The sequence below is a fragment of the Leucopleurus acutus genome (assembly GCF_964270905.1).
Source record: "Leucopleurus acutus genome assembly, chromosome: 20".
Lineage (NCBI taxonomy): Eukaryota > Metazoa > Chordata > Mammalia > Artiodactyla > Delphinidae > Leucopleurus > Leucopleurus acutus.
In genome coordinates this window covers 57496380-57521673 of record NC_139162.1, presented here as the reverse complement: position 1 = coordinate 57521673, position 25294 = coordinate 57496380, and the positions used below count along the sequence as shown (strand labels likewise).

At 43.9% G+C, this 25294-nt stretch overlaps 1 protein-coding gene across 3 annotated transcripts; it reads right to left on the bottom strand.

The window, feature by feature from the left end:
* Window positions 1-73: 73 nt before the first annotated feature.
* Window positions 74-18441, bottom strand: LOC309976566 (uncharacterized protein). 3 transcript variants are annotated; one of them, XM_082862220.1, is made up of 4 exons: window positions 18343-18441; window positions 15798-15924; window positions 7815-7910; window positions 74-3353 (listed from the first exon to the last, which is right to left on the bottom strand). In XM_082862220.1, exons 1-4 carry the CDS (start codon window positions 18370-18372, stop codon window positions 1387-1389), a joined length of 2220 nt encoding a protein of 739 aa, XP_082718346.1. In that variant the 5' UTR covers window positions 18373-18441; the 3' UTR covers window positions 74-1386. The 3 variants fall into 3 exon arrangements, with proteins under 3 accessions (XP_082718346.1, XP_082718347.1, XP_082718348.1); XM_082862221.1 differs by lacking the exon at window positions 18343-18441 and adding an exon at window positions 17211-17488; XM_082862222.1 differs by lacking the exons at window positions 7815-7910; window positions 15798-15924; window positions 18343-18441 and adding an exon at window positions 3871-3967.
* Between the last annotated feature and the right edge of the window lie 6853 nt (window positions 18442-25294).

Genomic DNA, 25294 nt, shown 5'->3' with positions numbered 1-25294 from the left:
ATATATATATATATATATATATATATAAAAGGTAAAACTATAAGACTTTTAGGAGAAAATATTCAGAACCTAGAGCTTGCTGAAGACTTCTTAGACAAGACATGAAAAGCATGAAGAAGGGGCCTTCACAATAATGCCATGGATTAACATAACAAAAATGACTTGGCCTTCAATGGGAATACAAAACTAGACATGCGGTCATTTGAAAGGCCCTGAGGAGGGTTCAGAGTGAATGCATGATTATTTTTATGTCTTTCTGTACAGTATATTTCTTAACATGAAGGAATACTATCACGTTGCTCAAAAAAAAAAAAAAAAACCAAAAAACAAAACAAAAACAAAAAAACCCCAAACTCCAAAGAAGTGATTTCAAAATACCCTGACAAAAGATAATAGTCATTTAGTCATTATACTGGGACTAAGCCAATGGCAACAACTGTGGAACACACATGTACCTGCACCCACACATGCTCATATCATCTGTTAAAATTCTAGTCACTTTCCTTGACAGTGACTCTTCACACAATCTTTTGTAAGATTAAAAATGAGACTACCTCTCTGCATGTATCATTATCCTTTAGCTTAATTTAGCTATGTGTTTTATTTTGTTCTGGCTCTAATTCGACCTCTAGAAAGTCACTGAGGTGGACCTGAAGAAACCTCTCTAAGGAGGAATCAGAGGGAAGAACTGGGATTCATCTGGAAAGGTCGCACAGCTACACTGTCATTGTCACCCCACAGAAAAAAAAAGAATGAACAAGTAGATTAAGTATGAGTGTTGGGTGGTTAAGACACATGACACAGTATGTCCTCAAAAAATCAGTCTTAAATATGCAGTAAAACGGGCCCACTCATACATACATCTTTATCTCCTTAAATATGAAAGTATTTCATAAGTCAAGCCTTCATATTTCTCATAAAGACATATGCTACTCAAGGACAGAGACGATGTTGTAGAACAAAGTTGGCTTGCAGTAAATATTTTCAGACATACTCTCAACTAACTCTCCTGACACTGGACAGCAGGTGCATGTATATTCAAGACAAATAAAAGGAACAAGGCCCTCTGATCTCTGCAACAACACTCCCCTTGTCTCAACTAAACTAAGGAAGGGATGACAAGTTGCCACAGGCTCATCACTGAAATCTGAAAACTGTGTTTGCATTTTTCTCTTTTCTCGTCTCCTCCTCTTTTGTTTACAAATATCCCTGAGATAATTTTGTAGCGTAAGCTAAGGAGAAAGATGTGGCTGAGGGTTTTGCTAAGTGCACAATAAAGATTGGATCACTCTCCTGTGTGAATTTTCAGATACAGAATAAGTTTCTAGGCTGAGGCCATTTCTAAGATGACTCTAGATGACAACTGATATCCTGCAATAGCTTTTCTCATGGGGAAGAAAAATGAGAGGTTTCTCTTTGGTATGAATGATCAGATTCTGTGTAAGATGCTACCTCTGGCAAAAGATTTTCCTCAGTCGTTACATGCAAAAAGTCTTTCCCCAATAGGAGTTCTTGAAGACTGACTGAGGACTGCCCACTTGTGAAGGTTCTTCCCACATTTGTCACACTGACAGGGTTTCTCCCAGTATGAACCCTCTGATGCTGAGTGAGGGATGAGCTGCGACTGAAGGCCTTTCCACACTCACTGCACTCATAGGGCTTCTCTCCTGTGTGGATGACGGAGTGTCGAATGAGGCTTGTGCTCCAGCAGAAGGTTTTCCCACACTCGAGGCATTCATAGGGCTTCTCTCCACTGTGAATCCGCTGGTGCCTGGTGAGGCCTGACCTGCGGTTAAAGGCCTTCCTGCACTCCATGCACTCATAGGGCTTCTCTCCAGCATGGATGCTAATGTGTCGAATGAGGTCTTTCCTAGTGCTAAAAGCTTTCCCACATTCTTTGCACTCAAAAGGTTTTTCTCCAATATGGGCCCTTTTATGCAAGATAAAAGTATAGCAGTAGGTAAAGGCCTTTCCGCATTCAGTGCACACATAGGGCTTCTCTCCAGTGTGGATGATGGCATGTCGAATGAGGTTTGCCCTTTGGCAAAAGGCTTTGCCACATTCCATGCATTCATAGGGCTTCTCTCCACTGTGAATCCGCTGGTGTCTGGTGAGGTATGACCTACGGTTAAAGGCTTTCCCACACTCCATGCACTCATAAGGCTTCTCTTCAGTGTGGATGCTGAAGTGTCGAATGAGGTCTGACCGATTACTAAAGGCTTTCCCACATTCTTTGCATTCATAGGGTTTTTCTCCAGTGTGGGCTCTTTTATGTAAGATAAAAGTGGAACAGTGGGTAAAGGCCTTTCCACATTCACCGCACACATAGGGCTTCTCCCCGGTATGACTCCGCTGGTGCTGCTTGAGGTGTGACCTGCGGTAGAAGGCCTTCCCGCACTCAAGGCACTTGTATGGCTTCTCTCCAGTGTGGATGACATAGTGTTGGATGAGGTCTGTGCTGTCACAAAAGCCTTTCCCACATTCGTTGCATTCAAAGGGTCTCACTCCACTATGAATCTGCTGGTGCCAGGTGAGATGTGATCTGCGGTTGAAGGATTTCCCACACTCCACACACTCAAAGGGCTTCTCTCCCGTGTGGATGATGTAGTGTCGAAGGAAACCTGTCTTATCTCGAAAGGCTTTCCCACATTCTTTGCACACAAAGGGTTTTTCACCAGTGTGGCTTCTGTTATGTAAGACTAAATTGGAGCGGTGGGTGAAGGCCTTTCCACACTCACTGCACTTGTAAGGCTTCTCTCCAGTGTGAATCCGCTGGTGCCTCGTGAGGTGTGACCTGCGGTTGAAGGTCTTCCCGCACTCTGTGCACTCATAGGGCCTCTCCCTGGTGTGGATCATGTGGTGCTGGAGGAGGTGTGTGCTCTTAATAAAGGTTTTCCCACACTCTGTGCATTCATAGGGCTTCACGCCAGAGTGAATCTGCTCATGTCGAACAAGGAAGCAATTCTTGTTAAAAACCTTCCCACATTCCTCACACTTATAGAGGTGTTTCCCTTCATGTATCAAGGGTCCTTTCACTGGTCCACGTGAGTCACATTCATAAAGAATATCTCCTGGAAAGACTCGCTGCTGAACAATCCTTGAGTGAAGACCATCATGTGTCCCTAAACCACCATGTTCAGGGCTCATTTTCCCAGAGAGCTTCTCCCTCTGGGGGTCCATCCCTGGTCTCAAGTGGACTTCATGCATTTCCAGTGGCCCATCCTGATCCTTGGTTTGTCCCAACAGGGAGTCCCCTGAGGCTCGCTGAGTCAGTTGTTCCTGGGGTGAGACTTCCTCAGACAACGCCCGGTGAGAAGGGGTAGGCTCTGTGGTATCAGCTTTTGTGTTGCCACCTGAAGGGAATACAATACACAAAAGGCATATAAGTGATGGCAACACAGAAGAAACTAAATCACCATGTCAGTGAGAAGATGAAAATAGTGGCTCTGTACCTGCTGCGTTTTCAAATCTCTGAAACCCAGGTGTGCAATTTCTTTCTTTTTGGTTCTTAGATTCTTGAAAATTTTAGAGGGAAAACCCAAAGGGACAGCATGGACAGGGGACAGAATGTCTGGAGATGAGGGGCAGGTAGACAGAGGAATGAAGACACTGTGTGTGGTGAGTGCTCGAAGCCAGAACATCTCAAGGTGCTACAGGAAGCCAGCAAAGGGGCACCTAGTGCAGTAGGTGGGAGACAGGAAGAGGTCATGCAGGCTTCCCAGATGCAGCCAAACCTTCTGACGTATAGAGAAAATGGGAAGGCCCTTTCAGCCTTTGGAAATACAACGAACAAAGGCACAGAATCTTCCAGAATCAGGGAACTGCCGTGCATGAGAGGATAAGCTCCCAAGATGGGATTAGTGTCCTTACCAGAAAAGATACTAAGGAGCTTGCTTCTTTTCTCTGCCATGTGAGGACAGAATGAGAAGCCTGCCATCTGCACACCAAGGAGCAGGCCCTCATCAGATGCCAGATCTGCCAGCCCCTTGATCCTGGATTTCCCAGACTCCCGAACTGCGAGAAATAAACGTTTGTTACTTGAGCTGCCCACTCCGTGGCATTCTTGTTACAGCAGCCAGACTAAGACAGGATGGTATGAGTAATGTTCTCATTCTGGAGTTTGGTGATGTTAAGAATATTATTTTCAAAAAGAAACAAAGGAGCAAATAATTTAATTAATACATCAATTAATCAAGGTCATTGATTAATCAGTGATGACAATGTCCCCATAAAACCAAGGTTTATGATTAACTGAAACCCATACCTGAGGTCCACTAAACAAAAGTTAGAGGTCACATGAGTATTATGGTTAAGAACATGGTCTCTGACCACAAAAACCCTAGGCCCAAATTCCAAAAGAACACAATATTAGCTTTGTAGCATCTGGTAAGGCACTCAAATTCCATAGGCCTTCATTTTCCTCTTCTGAAAAATAAAGCTAAAAATAGAGCCCACCTTGTAGGACTGCTATGAGGATGAAGTGAAACACTACATATACCATGTTCTGGAGGGTGCCAGACACAGGGCAAAAAAGTCAATCAATTAGCTTTAATTTTTTATTATGGGTTAGTCCAATAATGTACACCTGGGACCTAACTAGGCAGCATGTAAATTGGAGGTGTGAGAATGAGAATGTGTGGATTAAACTTGGAGAGCATTTAAGAGTAAAGAGAATGAGCCATGAGATGCCCGATGAGCCAACATTCAAGTGATGACCAGAGAAGGAGAATGAAGGTCCAGTGAGAAGAGGGGCAAAGAATCCAAGAGGGTCAAATGCTCAAACACGACACAGTCTGGAAAGTCTGTCTTGCGTCCTGAGCTCATTTGGCATGGCGGTCAAGAGTGCTCGCTCTGGAGCAGAACAACTCGACTCAAATTCTGCCTGTACCCAGCCAGCTAATGTTGGACAAATTCTTAGCTGTTTCCTGTCTAAGCTTCCTTCTCTGAAAAACTGAGAGGCTCTCAGTTTCTGCCTCACAGGCTGTTGTGAAAGCTAAATGAGAAAATGTCTGTAAAGCACTGGGCACAGTGCCAGGTGTGTTCAGTAAATTGTGGTCCATTGCTCATGATCGTTTATGGTTGTGCTGTATTTGAAGATTAGGAGTAAAGCAGTGACCGTGTAAGGAAGAGTTTCAGTGCTGTGGTGCAGAGGAACCTCCCCCAGACCTCAAAGAGCAAAGAGAACATTACCAAGAGCTGCCAAGGATAGGGACAGATGGAGTCTTTCATAGATGAATGGTGGGGATGTTAAAGGGGGCAGACACTCTGCAGAACTGTCTGGCAGTTTCTATCAAAGCTGAGCATACAGCTACTCCATGACCTGACCTGCACACATACCAGAATGTATTCCTAACAGAAATCAGTGCTTACATGCACCAAAAAACATAACATGAATATTCTCAGCAGCATTAAGTTGAAAACAACAGGAGTGCCCATCAGGAGGGGAATGGATCAATGAAGGGCAATTTTTCAAGCAATGAGCTATTACGCCGTATTAAGAGTAAACAAATTCCAACCCCAGGTAACCACCTGAAAAGAATCTCAGACATGATGATCAAAAGAAGACACATATGACAGGCAGCATGCTATGGGGTTCAACAGTCAAAACGAATCGGTGCTGACAGTCTAAATAGGGGTTACCAAGCACAAGGGGCTATCGAGGGCGTGAGATCCCAATGAGATGCTGGAGATATTCTACATATTGACTGAGGTGGTGCTTACATGGGTTAAACATACCCAAGCATTCATGAAGTTAACCTCTTAAGATTTTTACACAACACAGGGTGTGAGTTACACCTCATTCAAAACGTGCAAGAAAATTTTAGTAAATGTGATGGACAGGACTCAAGTGTAGACATCTCTTGCAAGAATGAGACAGCTTCTCCAAGAAGATGGATTTTACAGGGAAAGTAGAGTCAATGTCAGTGTGAAGCCATTAGAGAGGCAGAAGCATTTTCTATTTACTTTCCCCGAATGTGAGGCAACTGAGCATATCTTTGTTACAAAAGAGGCAGAAAAGGTGAGAAGCAGCAGTTCCCTGAAAAGGTTTGGCCTAGACTCTGGTACATGAATTGGCCTTGGTCAGGGGTGAGAGCTCCTCTAGGGAGGTGAGGAGGTAAGCTACACATATGAGAGATTTAGATGAATGTAGAAGGGTTTAAGGATCAAGCAACACAAGGATACAGGCTCTATTTTCTTTTTTAAGATTTTTTTGATGTGGACCATTTTTAAAATCTTCATTGAATGTGTTACAATATCGCTTCTGCTTTATGTTTTGGTGTTTTGGCTGCGAGACATGCAGGATCTTATCTCCTCAACCAGGGATCGAACCTGCACCCTCTGCATTGGTAGACAAAGTCCCAACCACTGGACCGCCAGGGAAGTCCCACAAGCTCTACCTTCGACAGGAAAACGTGCTGAGGGCTCTGTGGCTGGGGGAGTGCTGAAAGTTGGGAACAAGATCTTGGTGGCTGCGGGGGCCACCGTGGGAGACAGGGCTGACTAGAGGCACAGAGGAGGTGTGGGGAGACCAGCCAGGAGTGTGCTGGCATCACCCAGGCAAAAGCTGAAAACCTGGACCGAGGTTGTGGGAGGGACATCTTCTCCTGGTGGTGGAGGTGACAGACTCAGGAGGCGTGCATGCAAAACGGACAGCATTTGGAGGGCTTGGTGGAGACGGGGGTGTTGAGGAGTTATCTGAGGCTGAACCCAGCCTTCTAACATGCACGGGAGGTGGGAGGAATGGGCAAGGTCAAAAGCCCCCTCTTAGGCATGTTGAGCATGAGGTGCCTTGAGGTTTAAGCAAACAGGAGGGATAGGAAGACTAGGGCGGAGGAGTGCTTCTGGGTGTCTGACTGACGCTCAGAGTGTGGGTGGATGGAGAAGGTGGGAAAGGGTAAGATAGAGAGCATAGTTGGAAAGGCCCTGTTTACTTGCAGTTCAGAAGGAAATATGAGATACTATCATTACTCACTAGCACTAATCCCATGATGTTAATAATACTAATAGCTTACTTTTGCTGAGCCACTCACTATGGGTCAGACCAAGCGAGAAGCAGTTTCATACATAATCTATTACATCCTCCAACCACCCAATGAGACAGAAACGATTATGACTACAATTTCTCAGGAACAGACTGAGTGTAACAGACCACACTAATCAAACCATTTCATTCCTTTCCTTGAAAACACTCAGCCTCCTATCCCAGCCCCAGGCACCAAATGACAAAGTCGAGTATCTTGTCAGTGGAATGTGAGTGGAAACAATGTGTTGCAAGTGGGTGTGACATTTTCCCTTCTCTGTTTTCCCTCTGCCAGCTGGAGGATGCCAGGAACCCTGAAGGTCCCACGTTGATGACAGAAGGTAGCTGAGTCCGTGAATAACTGTGTGATCAGAGCTTCCTACTGATCCGCATCATCCTTGGTTCAAGAAAAACACTTTTCGTGTGCTGAGCCATGGAGATTTTGGAATACACCTGTTAGAACAGCTAGGTTTACCTTGGCCAAACTTATATACAAAGGCACAACAGGATCATGGAACTTCCCCAGGGCCACAAGGCTATGTGGTGTGTCACACCTAGTTTTTAAGCCCAAGTACATGGAGCCGAGAGCCTGAACTTACCTGATATGCCCCACACCTCCCCAGGAGCAGTGGAGAGTGTTATAGGGTAGAAGGACCACAGGTTAAAAGTTTCCACAGATACCATGCCTCCAGAGAGGCCATGACAAGAAAATTCTCACAAATTTTATAGGCAATGGTCCGCCTGCTGTCTGCAACCTGCTGTGATGCCCGCTTGGCCAGCTGTTGGCACTTACCTGGGCAGGAACTTGGGGAGAGGCCTCTCTTCCACGTCTGTAACTCTGGGCTGTGCTCCAGTGGGTGGATCAGCTCTGGCTTGGGCAAAGGACATCCTGTTCACAGAGAAAAAAAGAGAACATGAGGATTTTGGTGAGAAGAAAGAAACCTCTCAACCCAGATTGGGACTGCAGGATTTGGAAGAGACCTCGGAATGCAGCTGCTCCCATCTAGGCAAACAAAATGCTGCAACTAGGAAACAAACTGTAAAACACCATCCTTTGTCCCTGAAGACTGTAGACATTAGTGCTGGCTGCACAGACAGCACCAACTCCCTTTGATCTCCATCCCACAGAACCCAGCACTGTTCAGACGTACCTCCTGAAGACGTTTTCTAATTCATTCAAGTCAGGGACCTCAACCTCCTGTGCATCAGCAACACCTGGGGTGCGCAGCTACCACCATAGAGCAGTTCAAACAAAATCTCTGGGAAGGGCCTGGGCATCAGATTTTAAATGCTCCCCAGGTGATAGTAGCCAACCTGGCAGGCTAAGAAGCCCTGGTCTCCATCATCCCACAAACGGCATCATCCGTATCTAAGGTAGGCAGGTGACCTACGACAGCTGCTCTGAGTAAAAAGAAAGCTTTATTTCAGGAAGGGCTGAGTGAGGCCCCTGCAGCTCCTGCCATCCAGAAGCATCTTGCGACTCCTGTGAGGGAACCAGCCTGAGCATCAGAACCAAGGAAGCAAAGAAACAGATACCTGGGTTGGCACCCCCAACCTGAAGCCAGCATCACCTCTGAGCTGCTTCTTTCAGGGTGTAGACTGTTTGAGCTGGTCTGTCATGTGTACCCAAACATATATCAACCGATGTGGGGGTAAAGACTGTAGATAAATCAATGGCAGGACCCGCACAGAAAGCGCATCTGCAGATCCTGAACCAAAGCTCAGGATTCGTTTGTCATCACTAAGCAAATGTTCACTCCTGTCTGCTACATGCTCAGCACGGGGCTCAGGGACAGGGCAGTGGAAAGCGAAGGAGTCTTTCTTCAGCTGTCAGGAGTCATGCTCCCTGCAACCACAGGGCCTTTGCACGTGCTGTCCCTTCTAACTGGAAGGCTGTTTTTTTCCCTACTTTGCTCGTTCTAGATTACTCTAATTCTTTGGGTCTCAGCTCAAATGTCACTTTCTGCGATTTCACTGAACTGTGGCTCCTGAGCCCAGGTGCTTCATCAATCTGCCATGTTGCCATGGAATTGTTAAATCCTAACAGTTAAGTCAAAACTAATATTTAGTCGACTTTTTGTTTCCAGTTCTGCCTGTAAGGAGATTCCAGGTCGCCACTCCATCCTAACAACAAGTGGCAAACTGAACAGACTGAAAAGTCAACAAGTCTTCTTGGATCAATAACAGAGGGGAGGAAACAAGGTAAACTGCTATCCCCAGGACTAGAGACACCGGGAATACAGTGAGTCACAGCTTACAAGAGCAGAGACTCATGAGCAGAAACTGCCACAGGAACCAGCGCCAGGATAGAAAACCTGAACGATAATGAATGGATTGGTGGAGGTTCAGTGCAGACAACCCTGACAGTAAAAAAAAACCTCCAGGGGATACAGTCACTATGAAATTTCTCTCCAGAAGCTCAACCAAGTTCCCACAAAAAATAGAAGAGAAAAATTCCCTTGGGCTTCTGGCAGGGGGGAAGGAAAAAGAACCAATTATGAAATATACCAGAGCACTCTCTTTAACCAGGCCTGTCCTCAGAAGAAACTAGTTAACCAGATCCTAAACTGCTGGGGTTTTATCAGAGCCTAAATGGCCTGGAAGAAGGGAAATACCCAACTCCAGTCAACTTTGGCCATCCTGTCCTACCTTAGTGGAGGAGATAAACACTTGTGATATTCACAGTCCAGAGGGATAGGCCCACTAAAAGACTGGGACCAAATCATAGAACTATAAGAACACTCTTTCCCTCCTGCCCTGCCACTACATTTTTTTTTTTAATTTATTTTATTTTTGGCTGTGTTGGGTCTTTGTTGCTGCACGTGGGCTTTCTCTAGTTGTGGTGAGCGGGGGCTACTCTTCGCGGCAGTGCACGGGCTTCTCATTGTGGTGGCTTCTCTTGTTGTGGAGCATGGGCTCTAGGTGCACAGGCTTCAGTAGTTGTGGCTTGCGGGTTCTAGAACACAGGCTTAGTAGTGGTGGCACACGGGCTCAGTAGTTGTGGTGCATGGGCTTAGTTGCTCCGCGGCATGTGGGCTCTTGCCAGATCAGGGCTCGAACCCGTGTCCCCTGCATTGGCAGGCAGATTCTTAACCACTGCACCACCAGGGAAGTCCTGCCCACCACATTCCTAAAGGCCTATTTACAGCAGTTACTTTTGCCTAATACATCATGGCCTATTTACAGCAGTTACTTTTGCCCAGTATATCATGTGCAGCTATCAAAAAAAATTATGAGTCACGCTAAAAGTCAAAGAACACAATTTGAAGAGACAGAGCAAGCATCAGAACCTGACATGTCAGGGATGCTGGAATTATCAGATCAGGGATTTTAAATGACACTGATTAATATGCTAAGGGCTTAATGAACAAAGTAGACAGCATGCAAAAACAGAGGAGGAATGTAAGCACATCGAAGGAAATCCTAATTAAGAACCAAAAAAAAAAAAATGCTACAGATCAAATAACACTGAAGAATGCCTCTGGTGGACTTATCAGTAGACTGGACACAGCTAAAGAAAGAATCTCTGAGTTTGAGAATATATCAATAGTAACCTTCAAAACTGAAAGCAAAGAGGACAAAGACTGAAAAAAACAATATCCAAGGACCATAGAACTATAAAAGGTGTAATATAAAATAATGCGAATTTAAAAGGAGAAAAAATAAGAAAAAGAAACAGAAGAAATACAGGAAATAATAATGACTGGGAATTTCCCAAAATTAATGTCAAACACCAAACCACAGATCCAGAAAGCCAAGAGAACACCAAGCATGATAAATGCCCACTACCCCCACCCCTGTCCCCCAACAAAAAAACCAAACAACCACACCTAGGCATGCCATTTAAAAACTACAGAAATTTGAAGATAAAGAAAAAATCCAGAAAGAAGACGAAGGTCAAAACAAAACAAAACATCTTACCTATACAGGAACAAAGACAAGAATTACATATGATTTCTCCTCAGAAATCACATAAGAGAGTTGAAAGATTTAAAGTGTTCAGAGAAAAACCTCATCAATCTTGAATTCCACACCCTGTGAAATTATCCTTCAAAACTGAAAGAGAAATAATTTCTCAAAGAAACAAAAATTGAGGGAATCTGTTGCCAGTAGACCTATCTTATAAGAAATGTTAAAATAACTTCTGTAGAGAGAAGGAAAATGATATAGGTCAGAAACTCAGATCTAAATATAGAAAGGAGGAATACTGCAGGAGGAATAAAAGAAGGTAAAGTTAAAACTTTTAGTTGTCTAACCAATCTAACAGGTAACATTGTGTTCAGAATAATAATAGTAATAATGTATTCAATTATGCTTATGTACATAGCTTACACACACTTATACATATACATACATACATATAAATGCTTATTTTTATATATGTATAAAATATATATTCCCATTATATATGCACTTACATAGTGAAACAAATGGCAGCAATGATATGAAGGATGGGAGGACAGAATTAAGATTATTTTGTTATAAGGTCTCATGTTACCAGTGAAGTGATATAGTGTTATTTGAAAGCAGACTTAGATTAGTTGCCCTTTGGCACATTATCATTTACATTAGCACTCCTACAAAATGAAATACTTAGGTATAAATCTAAGAAAATATGTACAAGATTTTTTTTTTTTTTTGTGGTACGCGGGCCTCTTACTGTTGTGGCCTCTCCCGTTGCGGATCACAGGCTCCGGACGTGCAGGCTCAGCGGCCATGGCTCACGGGCCTAGCCGCTCCGCGCCATGTGGGATCTTCCCGGACCGCGGCACGAACCCGTGTCCCCTGCATCGGCAGGCGGACTCTCAACCACTGCGCCACCAGGGAAGCCCATATGTACAAGATTTATATGAGAAACTCCACAAAGCTCTGATGAATGAAATCAAAGAACAAAATAAATGGAGAGAGATTTTATGTTCATGGATAAGAAAACTCAGTACTGTCAAGATGTCAATTCTTCCCAATTTGATCTATAGATTCAATGCAATACCAATCAAAATCTCAGCAAATCATTTTGTGGATATCCAAAACTGATTAAGTTTATATGGAGAGGCAAAAGACCCAGAAGAGCCAACACAATATTGAAGAAGAACAAAGTGGGAGGACTGACGCTAACCCAACCTCAAGACTTACAATAAAGTTATAGTAATGAAGACAGTGTGATGTTGGTGAAAGATCAATGGAACAGAATTGAAAGCCCAGAAATAGACCCACATAATACAGTCAACTGATCTTTGACAAAGGTACAAAAGCAATACAATAGCTAGCAAAGCTAGTTTTTTTAACAAACGGTGCTAGAACAACAGGACATCCACATATTAAAAAAAATTACCTAGACAGACCTTATACCCTTCACAAAAATTTACTCAAAATGGATCACAGATCTAAATGTAAAACACAAAACCATAAAATTCCTAGAAGATATTACAGGAGAAAACCTAGATGAGTATGGGTATGTGATAACTTTCTAGATACAACACCAAAGGCGTAATCCATGAAAGAAATGATTGATAAGCTGGACTTCATAAAAATTAAAAACTTCTGCTCTGCCAAAGGATGAGAAGACAAGCCACACAGTAGGAGAAAATATTTGCAAAAGACGTATCTGATAAAGGACAGTTATCCAAAATACACAAATATCTCTTAAAATTAGAAAGTAAGAAAACAAAAACGACCCAATTTTAAAATGAGCCAAATACCTTAACAGACACCTCACCAAAGACCTTAAAACACATCTCACCAAAGACAATATACACACAGCAAACAGGCATATGAAAAGATGCTCCACAGAATATATCATCAGAGAAATGCAAATTAAAACAAGATACTACTACATACCTATTAGAATGGTCAAGGGACTTCCCTGGTGGTGCAATGGTGAAGAATCCACCTGCCAATGCAGGGGACACAGGTTCGAGCCCTGGTCTGGGAAGATCCCACATGCCGCAGAGCAACTAAGCCCGTGAGCCACAACTACTGAGCCTGCACTCTAGAGCCCACATGCCACAACTACTGAGCCTGAGTGTCACAGCGACTGAAGCCCGCGGGCCTAGAGCCCATGCTCCGCAACAGGAGAAGCCACCGCAAAGAGAAGGCTGCACACCACAACAAGAGTAATCCACGCACCGCAACAAAGAGTAGCCCTTGCTCGCTGCAACTAGAGAAATCCCACACGCAGCAACGAAGATGCAAAGCAGTCATAAATAAATAAATATAAATGAAAGAAAAGAAGGGAGGGAGGGAGGGAGGAAGGAAGGTCAAAACGTGGAACACTGACAACACCAAATGCTAGCAAGGATGCGGAGCAGCAGGAACTCTCATTTAATGCTGGTGGGGATGCAAAATGATACCACCATTTTGAAGACAGTTTGGTGGGTTCTTAAAAAACTAAATATACCTTCACCATAGGATCCATCAATCACAGTTCTCGCTATTTACCCAAAGGTGCTGAACACTTATGTCCACATAAAAACCTGCACACGGATGTTTACAGCAGCTTTATTCATAATTGCCAAAACTTGGAAGCAACCAAGATGTTTGTTCTTCAGTAGGTAAATGGATAAACGATGGTAAATCTAGACAGTAAAATATTATTCAGCACTAAAAAGAAACATGCTATCAAGCCATGAAATGAGAAACAAATGCATATTACTAAGTGAAAGAAGCCAATCAAAAAGGTTACATACTCTATGATTCCAGCTATATGACATTCTGGAAAACACAAATGGAGACTGTAAAAAAGATCAGTGGTTGGTGAGGGGGCAAGGATGAATAGAGAGGACTCTTAGGGCAACAAAAAAATTCTGTATGATACTATGATGGATACATGTCATTATACATTTGTTCAAACCCATGGAGTGTACAACACCAAGAGTGAACCCTAATGTCAATTATGGACTTTGGGTGATCATGATGTGTCAGTGTAGATGAATTAACTGTAACAAATGTACCATTCTGGTGAGAATATTGAGAATGAGGGAGGGTATGCTCGTGTGGGGGGAGAGGGTATATGGGAAATCTCTATACTTACCTCAATTTTGCTGTGAACCTAAAACTGCTCAAAAAAAACCAAGTCTTAAAAAAATAATAACTATTTATAGGTATAACCATATTCCAGGGACTGTGCCAAGCAATTTAAATGCATAAAAAAAACTGAATTAAGTTTATGAACTAATTTAGAAATGAAATGACATACATATTTAAAATATTGAGTCTTTTCATTCAGGAACAAGGTAAATGTCTTCATGGATCTAAGTCTTTTTTAGGTCCTAAGCAAAATGTTATATTGACCTTCCTGTGGGCCTTGCATGAAAAATTCTATTTTAGGATTTCCTTATAGCACCCACATGAAGTACATATTGCAATAAGCACCATTTTATAGATGAAGAAACAGAGGCTCAGGCAGATAAAATGATTTGCTGAAACCATGGACACGATGAATGGCTGAGCCAAGATGAAAACCAAAGTCTAGTCATCTCTGGCATCTGGCATCTGTATTTAACTACAAAGCTACACAACACTGTTCCAGAAAATGCTGAGTCCAAGTGTAGGGTGATGACCATGACAACAAGGACGACGATGATATCACTAACAGTAGTGACAGCAGCAGGAGTCACAATTGCTAACCCTGCACACAGCCAGGCATCACCACGCACTATTCTGAGCCATTCACCCTCACGACAGACGTGTGAAGCAGGTACTATATTACTTCATGTGATACTATCTATGAGATAACTGACATACAGAAGCGTTCAGTAACCTGCCCAGGAACACACAGCTCATAAGCAGCAGAGCAGGTATCAGACACCAGGGGTCTAGCACCAGACCCTGACTCCCAAGTGCTACACGAAGAAGGAAACAGCAAACACTTCCCCATGGGAGTCAGCAGCCTCAGACCAAGTGGGCTGTGGTGGTGAGAGGGGGACATGAGCCGAGGAGTCAATCCTCAGGAAACAGGGCCAGAGGAAGGAGCAGACGTGGAGATGCCAGAATTCAGCATTTCATGAACTACTAAAAATAATAACTTGGGTTTGGAATCCCACACAGTGATTTGGTCAAATAGAGACATTTGCACGAACATCATATATCATTTACTCTAATCAACATTTCACAAAAGGACAGACAAAAAATGCAAAACAGAGCTGTTGACAACCAAGTTGTGCCTTTTAAGTTGAATGGATTAAGCTTTAGGAAGGACTCACAACAATGGCCCTATTTCCCTTACTTGTTGAGTACAGCGTGCTGGGAGAATTAAATGAGTACAGCATGAACAGAGAAACAAGATAAACATACAGCAAGAAACAGAGATGAGGAGTGAGTGGGCCTCAGAGAGCAAGGACTTAGTGACTACCTCCTTCTGCAAAATAGCTGCAGCAGAAAAAACCACTGTGAAAACAAAGTGACATGAGCAGGCCCACGAGAGAAGGCAGAACAAGAGACCCAGAAGCCAGGGCATAATCATGCTTCTCTAAGTCGCTATATCAGTCCCTCAAGGAGCTCAGCAGAAATTCCTACCTTTGGGTTCTGTGAGACACCTCCATTTCCTCCCAACACATACTTCTCCTTTGGCTGTGACCAAAGGCAAACTATGTTTCTTGTCCAACCCTCCCTAAGTGAGATACAAGGAGACCAGGCAGCAAGAGGTGAGTCCAGAAAATAACTGAAGCTGTGCGGAGGAGGGTAGATGGGCTACAGAGGGCTTCTCAACCACCAGGCCTGGAGCCAGAGGGTGGAATGAAGCAAGTGACAGGTCCCACATGGATTGGGAAGGCCTTACCCAGAGAGACCAGGAGCCCGCAGGTCTCCAGCATCACCTCCTGGTACAGGGTCCTCTGGGCGGGGTCCAGCTGCCCCCACTCCTCCTGGGTAAAAGTCACGGCCACGTCCTCATAAGTAACAATCATCTGGAAAGTCAAGCAGACGCAGTTGTGTTGGTCTTGGAGCTATTGATCGAATCAGAGCCCATCTCTCTCCATGGCAAAGATGCAGAGACCAAACAGCCCCTGAAGGCCGAGCTCTGTGCTGGATTCGAGGAGGCAGACACTGCTCTAGACTGATCACAGCAGTGTAGCCGACAGAAGCCTCCTAGGCAGGAGGCGACGGAGAATGACACGAGATCGGAACCCTCCCGCATGGACTGTGAGGCACAGAATGGTAAGGGTGCTAAGGTGTCAGACAAATGGGAAAGAATAATGACAACAAAACAATACCAATAATAATTACAGCAACAGTACCCCAGACCCACTGGTCCTCACTGTGTGCCTGCCTCGTGCTGAGGCATTTACATGTCTTGTTAAAGTGTCTGAAAGTCCCCAGCTCTTAAGTCCCACCCACTCTTGAGGTTTGAATCCTAAGTCCTAAAGTCAGCACTTGCCTGCTGTGTGAACTTGGGGGCCTCGTTTAATTTCTCTGAACGTTGATTTCTGAATCAATACAATGACTCTCACTGAGCAATAATAGTTATGAGAATTAAAGAAAAAAGAAACACTGGGTGACTGGCCACAGCCGGTGAGGTCAATGCCATTATCATCTTCATGTCAGTCAGGAGACCTGAGGCTCAGGGAGCTCTACCAGTTCGCCCAAAGTTTACATGGGTTGTGATCAGAGGCAGGATTTAAAAGCAGGTTCCTCTGGTCTGAGGTCTAACAGCATAACCATGACCCACTGGCAAAGTAAAACCACAGTTAATGAAGATGTGAAGCATTTTAAATAAATTTCCCAGTTATATTCATTTCAGCCACTGCTGAAAATAATTCTGCAGACGTGGGCAGAGGAGCAGATTCATCATCACCCACCTCACAGGAGAGTCACCTGAGGTGGTGGTACCTGCTTGGGAAGTGGCAGGGCCTGGACCAGCTCCTGCTGCCATGTGAACCTTGGAGACTCCCAGGGAGAATCCACAATGAGCCATCACTTCTTTTTTCTACCTGAGACCTGACAGCATGTATCCTGGAGGAAAGAATACTTCAGGGACCAGGGAATAGGAATTGCTGAGGACACTGGAGGCTGTAGCCAGGAGAACAACAGCCTTTGATTGGCCATGATGTCTGTCCTGGCTGAGCAGGATGGAACATTCAGCCAACGGCCACAACGTCTGGCCCTCCCAGGACACGTCTCAGCAGATGGGGGAGTAGGGAGGATTCTGGCAATCGCAAAAACCCTCTGGGGATTCCTTAAACAACTAATATACCTTTTATTTGGTCCACACTCTTCCGCATGCTGAAATGCCATGTCCTTGGTTCATGCCAAGACTGCCTACCGGAAGGAAGACTGCTTGGCTTGCAAAGTTTACTTTAGGTGTCACCTCCAGGCAACCCTCTCCACTGTTCGTAGAGAAGAGGGTAAAAATACAGGCTGTGGTGGCGACATACTGGTTGTTAGTTTCTGCTACTAAAGAACTGCAGTGAACTTGGGCAGGAAACTGAACTTCACTGAGTCTCAAGTTGTTCTTGTACAAAACAGTGATAATAAGAGAACTTAGCTCTGAAAAGGTGAGGATTACATGAGGTGATATATTATGCCTGTCGACCTGCTAACAGCAAGGACTCAATCGAGGCCGGCCGGCTATTACGGTTCTTTTCTCATTGTTTTCTCTTTGCTACCACAGCATCCTGGACAAATTCAACCAGGAATTTTGCCAGGTTCCCTACACAAAAATGCCAGAACACAGGCAATAGGAAGGGGCCATTTTAAGCTAACTGCTAGAAAAGTCCTCTCCAAATAGGAGACATCTGCGCAGAGGCCAGAAGGATGTGAGAGGGAAGTCCTGCAAAGATATAGGAACAGTGGGACTTCCCTGGCGGTCCAATGGTTGGGGCTCCATGCTTCCACTGCAGGGGGCTCAGGTTCGATTCCTGGTTGGAGAACTAAGATCCCCCAAGCCCTGCAGCATGGTCAAAAAAAAAAAAAAAAAGATACAGGAACAGTACTCCAGGCAAAGGCCAGTGCAAATATAAAGATTGGGGGCGGGGCGCGGGGACAGAGAACTTATGGTCAGGTTGGTGTGTCTGCAGAACAGTGAGCCAGGGAAGAACGGAAGGTCAGAGGAGGTCGGCCGGGAGGATGGGGAAGCTGGAATTCTAGAATTTTAAGTGTGACGGGAAGGAAGGAAGCATCATTCATCCTTCACGCACTGATGAAACACCTGTCGGAGACCCAAAACTGTGGTAAGACCGCGGATAAAATAACGAGTCAGCGCCACTTGTTGTAAGTAAACGACGAGGACAAAGAGAAACCCAATGGTTTACTTAGCCTCCAGCCTGCCCAGGAGCCCTCTCCGAACCAGCGGAGAAGCAGCAATGCCAGCAATATGGCCCACTCACCCGTGCCGGGTTCAACCACCCCGCCGCCATCACGGGACCGTGAGGAGAGAGCGGGGCCAGAGAGGCGGCTCCAGGATTCAGCCGCCCGCCTCCTGCCCAGAGCAGGGGGGTGAGGGGGTTGGGGTTGGGAGGGGTCACCTCGGCCGACGGTCGCACTCTGAGCCTCAGTTTCCCAGGCGCAAAATGCGCACGAGGCCCAGGCCGTCGTGTCAGAGCTGCGGGGACGGGGTCGGGGCCCCGGCAGGCGCTCACGGGACACTCCCGTTACGGAGGACCCGGGGCGAGTGTTGGGCTAGTACACCGACACGGAGGTAAGACACACCCTCCTCACTGGCCTGCCCAGCTCGGGGCTGGGAAACGCACCCGGCCCATCGCCACAGGACCCACAGCCCCGGAGGACCCAGCCGGCACAGATAGATGACGCAGCTTTCCAAATGGTCGGAGGTCCCACCCCCGCCGGCGCGGGCCGCAGGAAACCACCCCCGTCCTGAGCCATCACTGGCCCAGCATCGGCGCAAACACGCGGCGCTCAGCCTTCTGGGTAACGTAGTATTTTTTTCCCCTGCAAACAACCAGGTATGTGGAGCAACTTGCCTCAGAGCATCAGTGAAAGCAGTATTTCTGCACTCTCTCCTCAAACACCATGAATGGTCTCTATCGGTGGAAAAAGACTCCCAGACTCCCAGATTTTTTCTAGCAAGGAATGTGAAAAATGTGTCCTGACCCTGGAATTCTGTCACCTGCTCCTTCCTGTTCATCCCTAGTATCACTTTAAAGCTCACTGTGTAGAGCCCTGTAGGCCACTGTAAAGAAGTCATAATATGTTCCCTGTGTGTTCTAGAATATACCCAGGAATTAATTTGGTATGTTAATATACACAGAAATGGGAATGATTGTCATGAAGGAAGTAGTTTATGCTCACACATTCCTAGAAACAGGAGACAGGGCACATCACAAAGGGCCACGAGGGGAAGACCAGGATGGGTCAGGTCAGGAGGTAAGAGAGGTGAAGAAAGCATGGTCCACAGCTTTTATTGTGTTTTCAACAGGAAAGATAAGACAGGGTAGGATAAACAGTTTGGTATTGGCTAGTTTGAATACTGTCAACAGGCTTTGGAGCATACGGGCTGACTTATTTGCCCGGCACAGGCCCTTAGATGATGAGAAATATAGTCTCCTAAGTGTAAGAGTCAGAAAGAGGAGGGTTTCCGACTAGGGGCTTTGGGTTGCTTAATTTACACATGAAAGAAACAGCCCCTAAGAGTAGTTTGTTACCTCTAAGAATTGGCTAGTCCTGAAAGGGGCATTCTTGGGAATTTCCTGGCAGTCCAGTGGTTAGGACTTCATGATCTCACTGCTGAGGGCCCAGGTTCAATTCCTGGTTGGGAAACTAAGAGCCCACAAGCCACGCTGTGTATTTGGGGACCTCAATTATTTGTCTTTCGCCATTTTCAGAGGTGTGGGTCTATGAGAAGGGCATGTGGAACAATCTCTCTAAAATACCAATCCCACGGGAGATAACTGGGATCTTACTAACACCATCATCCCTTGAATACATGCTTTCTACTTGCTCGCCTGGACGGCCCCTCCTTGGAATTGCTCCTTGCTCTGTCCATGGCTCTCTACCTTGTTGCAACTCAAAGATCACATCTGGCTTGATGCACTGACACCCCGTTCTTTGGAAGTGACATAAAAATGGCCAATTGGGGCTTCCCTGATGGCACAGTGGTTAAGAATCCACCTGCCAATGCAGAGGACACGAGTTCAAGCCCTGGTCTGGGAAGATCCAACATGTCGCAGAGCAACTAAGTCCGTGCGCCGCAACTACTGAGCTTGCACTGTAGAGCCCGCGTGCCGCAACTACTGAGCCCGAGTGCCACAACTACTGAAGCCCGTGTGCCTAGAGCCCGTGCTCTGCAACAGAGAAGCCACCGCAATGAGAAGCCCGTGCACCTCAACAAAGAGAGCCCCCGCTTGCCGCAACTAGAGAAAGCCCACGTGCAGCAACGAGGACCCAAAGCAGCCACAAATAAATGTATATTTTTAAAAAAAAGACTAAAAAGGGGGGTGGGGCACAACAAAAAATATATGCTTAATACACGGATCTCCAAATTAAAAATCACAGCAGAGAGAAATTTCCTTCAAGTCATCCAGCTGGTTAGAACAAGGCCAGGAAGTGTAACCAGGTGGTCTGACTAGAGGGTCCATGCTCTTGACACTGCTCCAAGGAAGGGAAAATAGTGCCCATTTACAATTTAGCTTAGACCACTCAATTGTCAGGTGTGTAACATACTTGTGAACAGATCACAAATCTTTAACCCTCAAAACTCAAGGATGACGTCCTTGAGCATTCCAGAGGCACCTCAGCATCCGATAACTAAGACAGGAAAGGCAGTCTGCGGGCCAGAGTATGAGTACAAAGGGGAGAGGCAAATACTCCCCGAGACCAGATTCCTACAGATCTCCAGCATCACGTCTCTGTAGAGGGCCCTCCCAGCTGGACCAAATGCTCCCATACCATGTCAGTAAAACTCACAGACAGGTCCATGAACTTGACTAAGCCTGTAACAAACCCTTTAATCTCCAGTTATGCACATTTAATGATGTAGGAATTATTATGACCCCATGTTCTTTAATTTTTTTTGTTGAAGTCAAAGGCTACAAGTTTCAACAGTGGGAACAAAAAGTAAATGAGAAACTGTTGACACATGTGCAATGGAAATACACAGCATTGACCTGGTCGTTACATCTTTATACAAATAAAAACAAATAAAGGGAATATTTGCAAGTCAAACCACTGACGACATATCTAAATAGACACAGATTTATTGAGAGGCAAGATTCTTTCTCACAAGACATTCTCTATATTTTGTCATCACTAAATTAAGTCTTGACCACTATGTAAGAATTTCCACTCTGACATAACTGATTGTTTTCGTTACAGTGATTTACATGTATATAAACCTTCACCTCAAAGCTATGACTTATTTCTTGTTGTAGCAAACTGTATTTGTTAAAGAAATTTGAACTTCCTCAACATTTAGGTATCATTTAAGTCACTGTGAAGAAGAGTTAATATGGCATGCTATCATTTGAGCTTCAAAGTTTGCCCTTGGCTAAAGTTTGAGGCCTTAGATTTCGGGAGGCTTCCTATCATTCCCAGAAATGATGAATGGCTCAGTGCACCTATTGTTTGTGTAAACAAGGTGGCTTATGCTGCTAACCTGTTATGCTTCTGGAGGTCTAGAATTCTGTTATGCTCTAGACAGAGTGCCCAATAAAAATCATAGGCACTGAGGTTCTAATAAGTTTCCCTAGTAGACATTTCACACATGCAGTCATAATTCATTGACAGAACTTAAATTAAGCACTCAGAATTCCTAAAGCTTGTCCCTGGTTTCCTCTGGACTCCAGTCCTTGTATCTTTTCCCTTGACTGAGATTGCTTTGTATTCTTGTGCTGTCATAAACCTTCGATGTTCAGTATATGCTGAGTCCTTTGATGCTTCCTAGTAAGTCATAACCCTGGGTAGTCTTGAGGACTTTCAACACAGTCATTCCTTATGACTTTTAAAGTCTTATAGATCTGTCCATAAAAGCCCATATAGTTTCTCTTTGTGGTCAACATAAGTCATATACTGTGCCAACTATACACACAGCTTTGTGTAAACTCTGTGAGGGAGGCAAACATAAAAATACACTACTGTGTGGCCATTCACTAACACACATATATTGAGTGTCTACTGAGGAAAATAAAAACGTAAAGTGAACAGAATCAGACAGTGGCTGGCTGTGAGAATGATAAAAGAAAAATGGCTGTGAGGTGTCTGGCTTTGTCAACAAGATAGAAGATAGTGGAATTCACTGAGATTGTTTTTTCAGGCACCTCAAACACAATGTCTAAAACCAAATGCCAACCTTAGCCCTTTTCTACCTCCCTGCTTCCTCAGAGATTATCTATATTTCCTACAAAGTTACAAGAGATGATGCAACCACTGAAGACTGAGTTTGGTTTCTCACTCAAACTGAAAGGATGGCCAAGATGTACTATAAAATGAGAAAGGGGGTTACAGATCAAATGAGTATTATTTGATCCATTTTAGTAAAAATGAATAGTGATCAGGAAAACAAAGATTCATACTACAAGAAGGAATCTAGGAAAGTGATAAGGGTATGGACTCTGCAGCCAGCCTAAATGGCCTCCAATCCCTAATCTCATACGTTGTAATGACTGTACAATTTTGGGCAAAGTCCTTAATCTTTCTGTTCCTCAGTTTCCTGATTTGTAAAATGATGATAATATTACCTATCACATAGACTTGTTGCAAAGGTTAAGAGTTGATGTGTTTAAACATTCAAAACAATGGCTGATATACAGTAATACCACGTTTGCTTGCTCTTAGAATTATTATGGGTGCATCCTTATGGTGATGGTCTTGACCAAATGACACATGCATAAACTCAGTGTATATGAATACACAGAAGGTGTGGAAGTATGAACAGAGGGTAACAGACATGAGAAATATTCAACCTGGAGACACAGATTTGGGGGAACTCTGTAGATCACTGAGTATAAAATGCATTGAGTGGGAATTAACTCACTCATGGAACACATCACAAGTGAGAAAGCAATGGCCTTGGATGGACCCTAGGAAGCACATTGTTTAATACATGGGCTAAAGACACAGACTCTCTGAAGAAGGGTAAGAACTCACAGAAACCAGGAAAGGACCTTCAAGTCAGAGAGGTGGGCAGCAGTCCAACAGTGATGGGAGGGCGGGAGGAGGAGAGAGGACAAAAGGGAACTTTGTGAGACCTGCTTAAGCCAGGCAACCATGGTGGAGGTCATTCTTTAGTTGTCAGTGGAGCGAAAGGGACATGATGGGGTGAGGACAGGCAGTGGACAGAACAATCACACAGGGTGTATCTGTGAGAGAAAAGAGAAGGGCAGAACTCAATACACATGTAGGGCAGAAAGTGCTTGGGGGTGAGGAACACAGGTATAGATTGTGAGGACAGAAGGGGATTCAGAGGGAGAATTTAAAGACCAAGAAGTAGAGGCACAAAAGAAAGACAGTGGCCCTATACAAGTTAGGGAATATGGGAGAATGTGTTCAACAACAAAGAGGAAGACTGAACCTGGAAGACGAGTAGCCCATTCTCCTTTGAGGCTATAACAAGCCTTAGAGAGCTCAGAAATTTTATACACAAATCTTCCCTGGAGAACACAACTCTGAACAATCTGCAGGTTTCCCAGTTTTATTTTCTTGAGAAATATTTGTGGATAACAACACAGAAGATGGCAGGTCTTCCATTCCTCCAGATACTTCAGGATTTCTATTCCAGTATCAAGATAAACCACCAGAGAACCACTGACTTTGGACTACACAGTTTTGCTTGTTTTCTCAGAGTCCTTCTTTGGCATCATAAACTAGGCAAAGAAATAGAAGATGTGTAAAAGAACCAAACGGAAATCAGACAATTGAAAAATTCAAAAATCAAAACGAAAATTCACTGGATGAGCTCAATAGTATATTATATATGAGAGAGAAGGAATCAGTGAGCTCAAAGAGAAATCAATGGAAATTAATCAACGTGAGCAACAGAGAAAAGCAGACTGGGGGAAACAAAAAGATGGGAGCCTGAGAATCCTATGGAACAAGAACAAGAGAACAAAGGGCTGAAAAAACTATTTGAAGAATAACTAAAAAGTTCCCAAATTTGCCAAGTGGCATACACCACAAAATGTGAAAAGCTGAGCAAACACCAAACAGGACAAGCCCTCCAAATTTTATGGCAGGTTACGTCATAATCAAACTTCTGAACTCTATATACAAGGAAAAAACACTTTCAAAGCACTTGACATAAAGGATACATTACAGATAGGGAAATAATGAGTCAAATGGCAGCAGATTTCTCAACTGAAACAGATCAGATTTCCCATCTGGAAGACAGAAGGAAATTACTTACTTGCCTTTCAAGTACTAAAAGAAAAGAACTGCTGACCCTGAATCCTATATCCCACAAAAATATCCTTTGGGAATGAAGGAGACATAAAGACATTTTTAGATGAAGGAAAACAAAAACATTTTTACCAGAAAATCTGCAACAAAAGACAGGCTATAGATTTTCATGGGGCAAAAAATTTAAAAAGAAACTGTTAATGGAAGAAACTTGAGATTTCAAGAAGGAAGAACAATGTAATGAGTAAAAGTAGAAGTAAACAGACTGTGCTTCTTCTGAGTTTTGTAAAAATTGTTTGACAGTTGAAGCAAAAAGAACATCATCCAATATGGTGTTCAGTATATGAAAAGGAAATACTTAAGACAATTATATTAAAAGAATGGGGAATGTAAAGGTACCCAATGGAAGTACGGTTTCTACGTGTCAAAGTGCTAAAGTGTTGATACCGTAGGCTGTGATAAGTTATGTATGTACAATACAATACCTAGAGTAACCACTAAAATACAAGAGATACACTCAAAAACATCACAGATATATCAAGTGGAGTTCCTAACATTAAAGTAACCCACAAGAAGGCAAAACAAACAACAAAAAGTACCCCCTCAAAACCAAACAACAGAGCAAAACATCATAAAATGGTAGTTGTAAGCCCTAAAAATATCAATAATTATTTTAAACTTAAATGGCCTAAATATACCAATTTTAAAACAGAAATCAGTAAAATGGATATAAGAAAATGAGCCAAGTATATGCTATTCACAATATTCACATATTACATTACTTCAAATGTAACAATATAGATAAGGTTGAAAATAAAATTATGGAAAAATATAAACCATGCAAACATTAACCAAAAAACTCAATAGTAGCTATATTAATATCAGATAAAGTATACTTCAAAGCAAAAAATTTTAGAGGAGCAAAAAGAAAGCATAATGATAAAAGGGTTATTACACCAAGATGACACAGCAATCCTAAATGTGTATGCA

What these genes read in the sequence shown, in the direction of transcription:
- LOC309976566 (XM_082862220.1), bottom strand. Translation starts at nt 18,372, where the DNA reads ATGGCGGCGGGGTGGTTGAACCCGGCACGG. An exon ending in GGTGGTTGAACCCGGCACGG is followed by an intron (nt 15,925 to 18,342) that starts GTGAGTGGGCCA and finishes TTGACTTTCCAG; the next exon opens with ATGATTGTTACTTATGAGGA. An exon ending in CTCCCCAAGTTCCTGCCCAG is followed by an intron (nt 3,354 to 7,814) that starts GTAAGTGCCAAC and finishes TATTCCCTTCAG; the next exon opens with GTGGCAACACAAAAGCTGAT.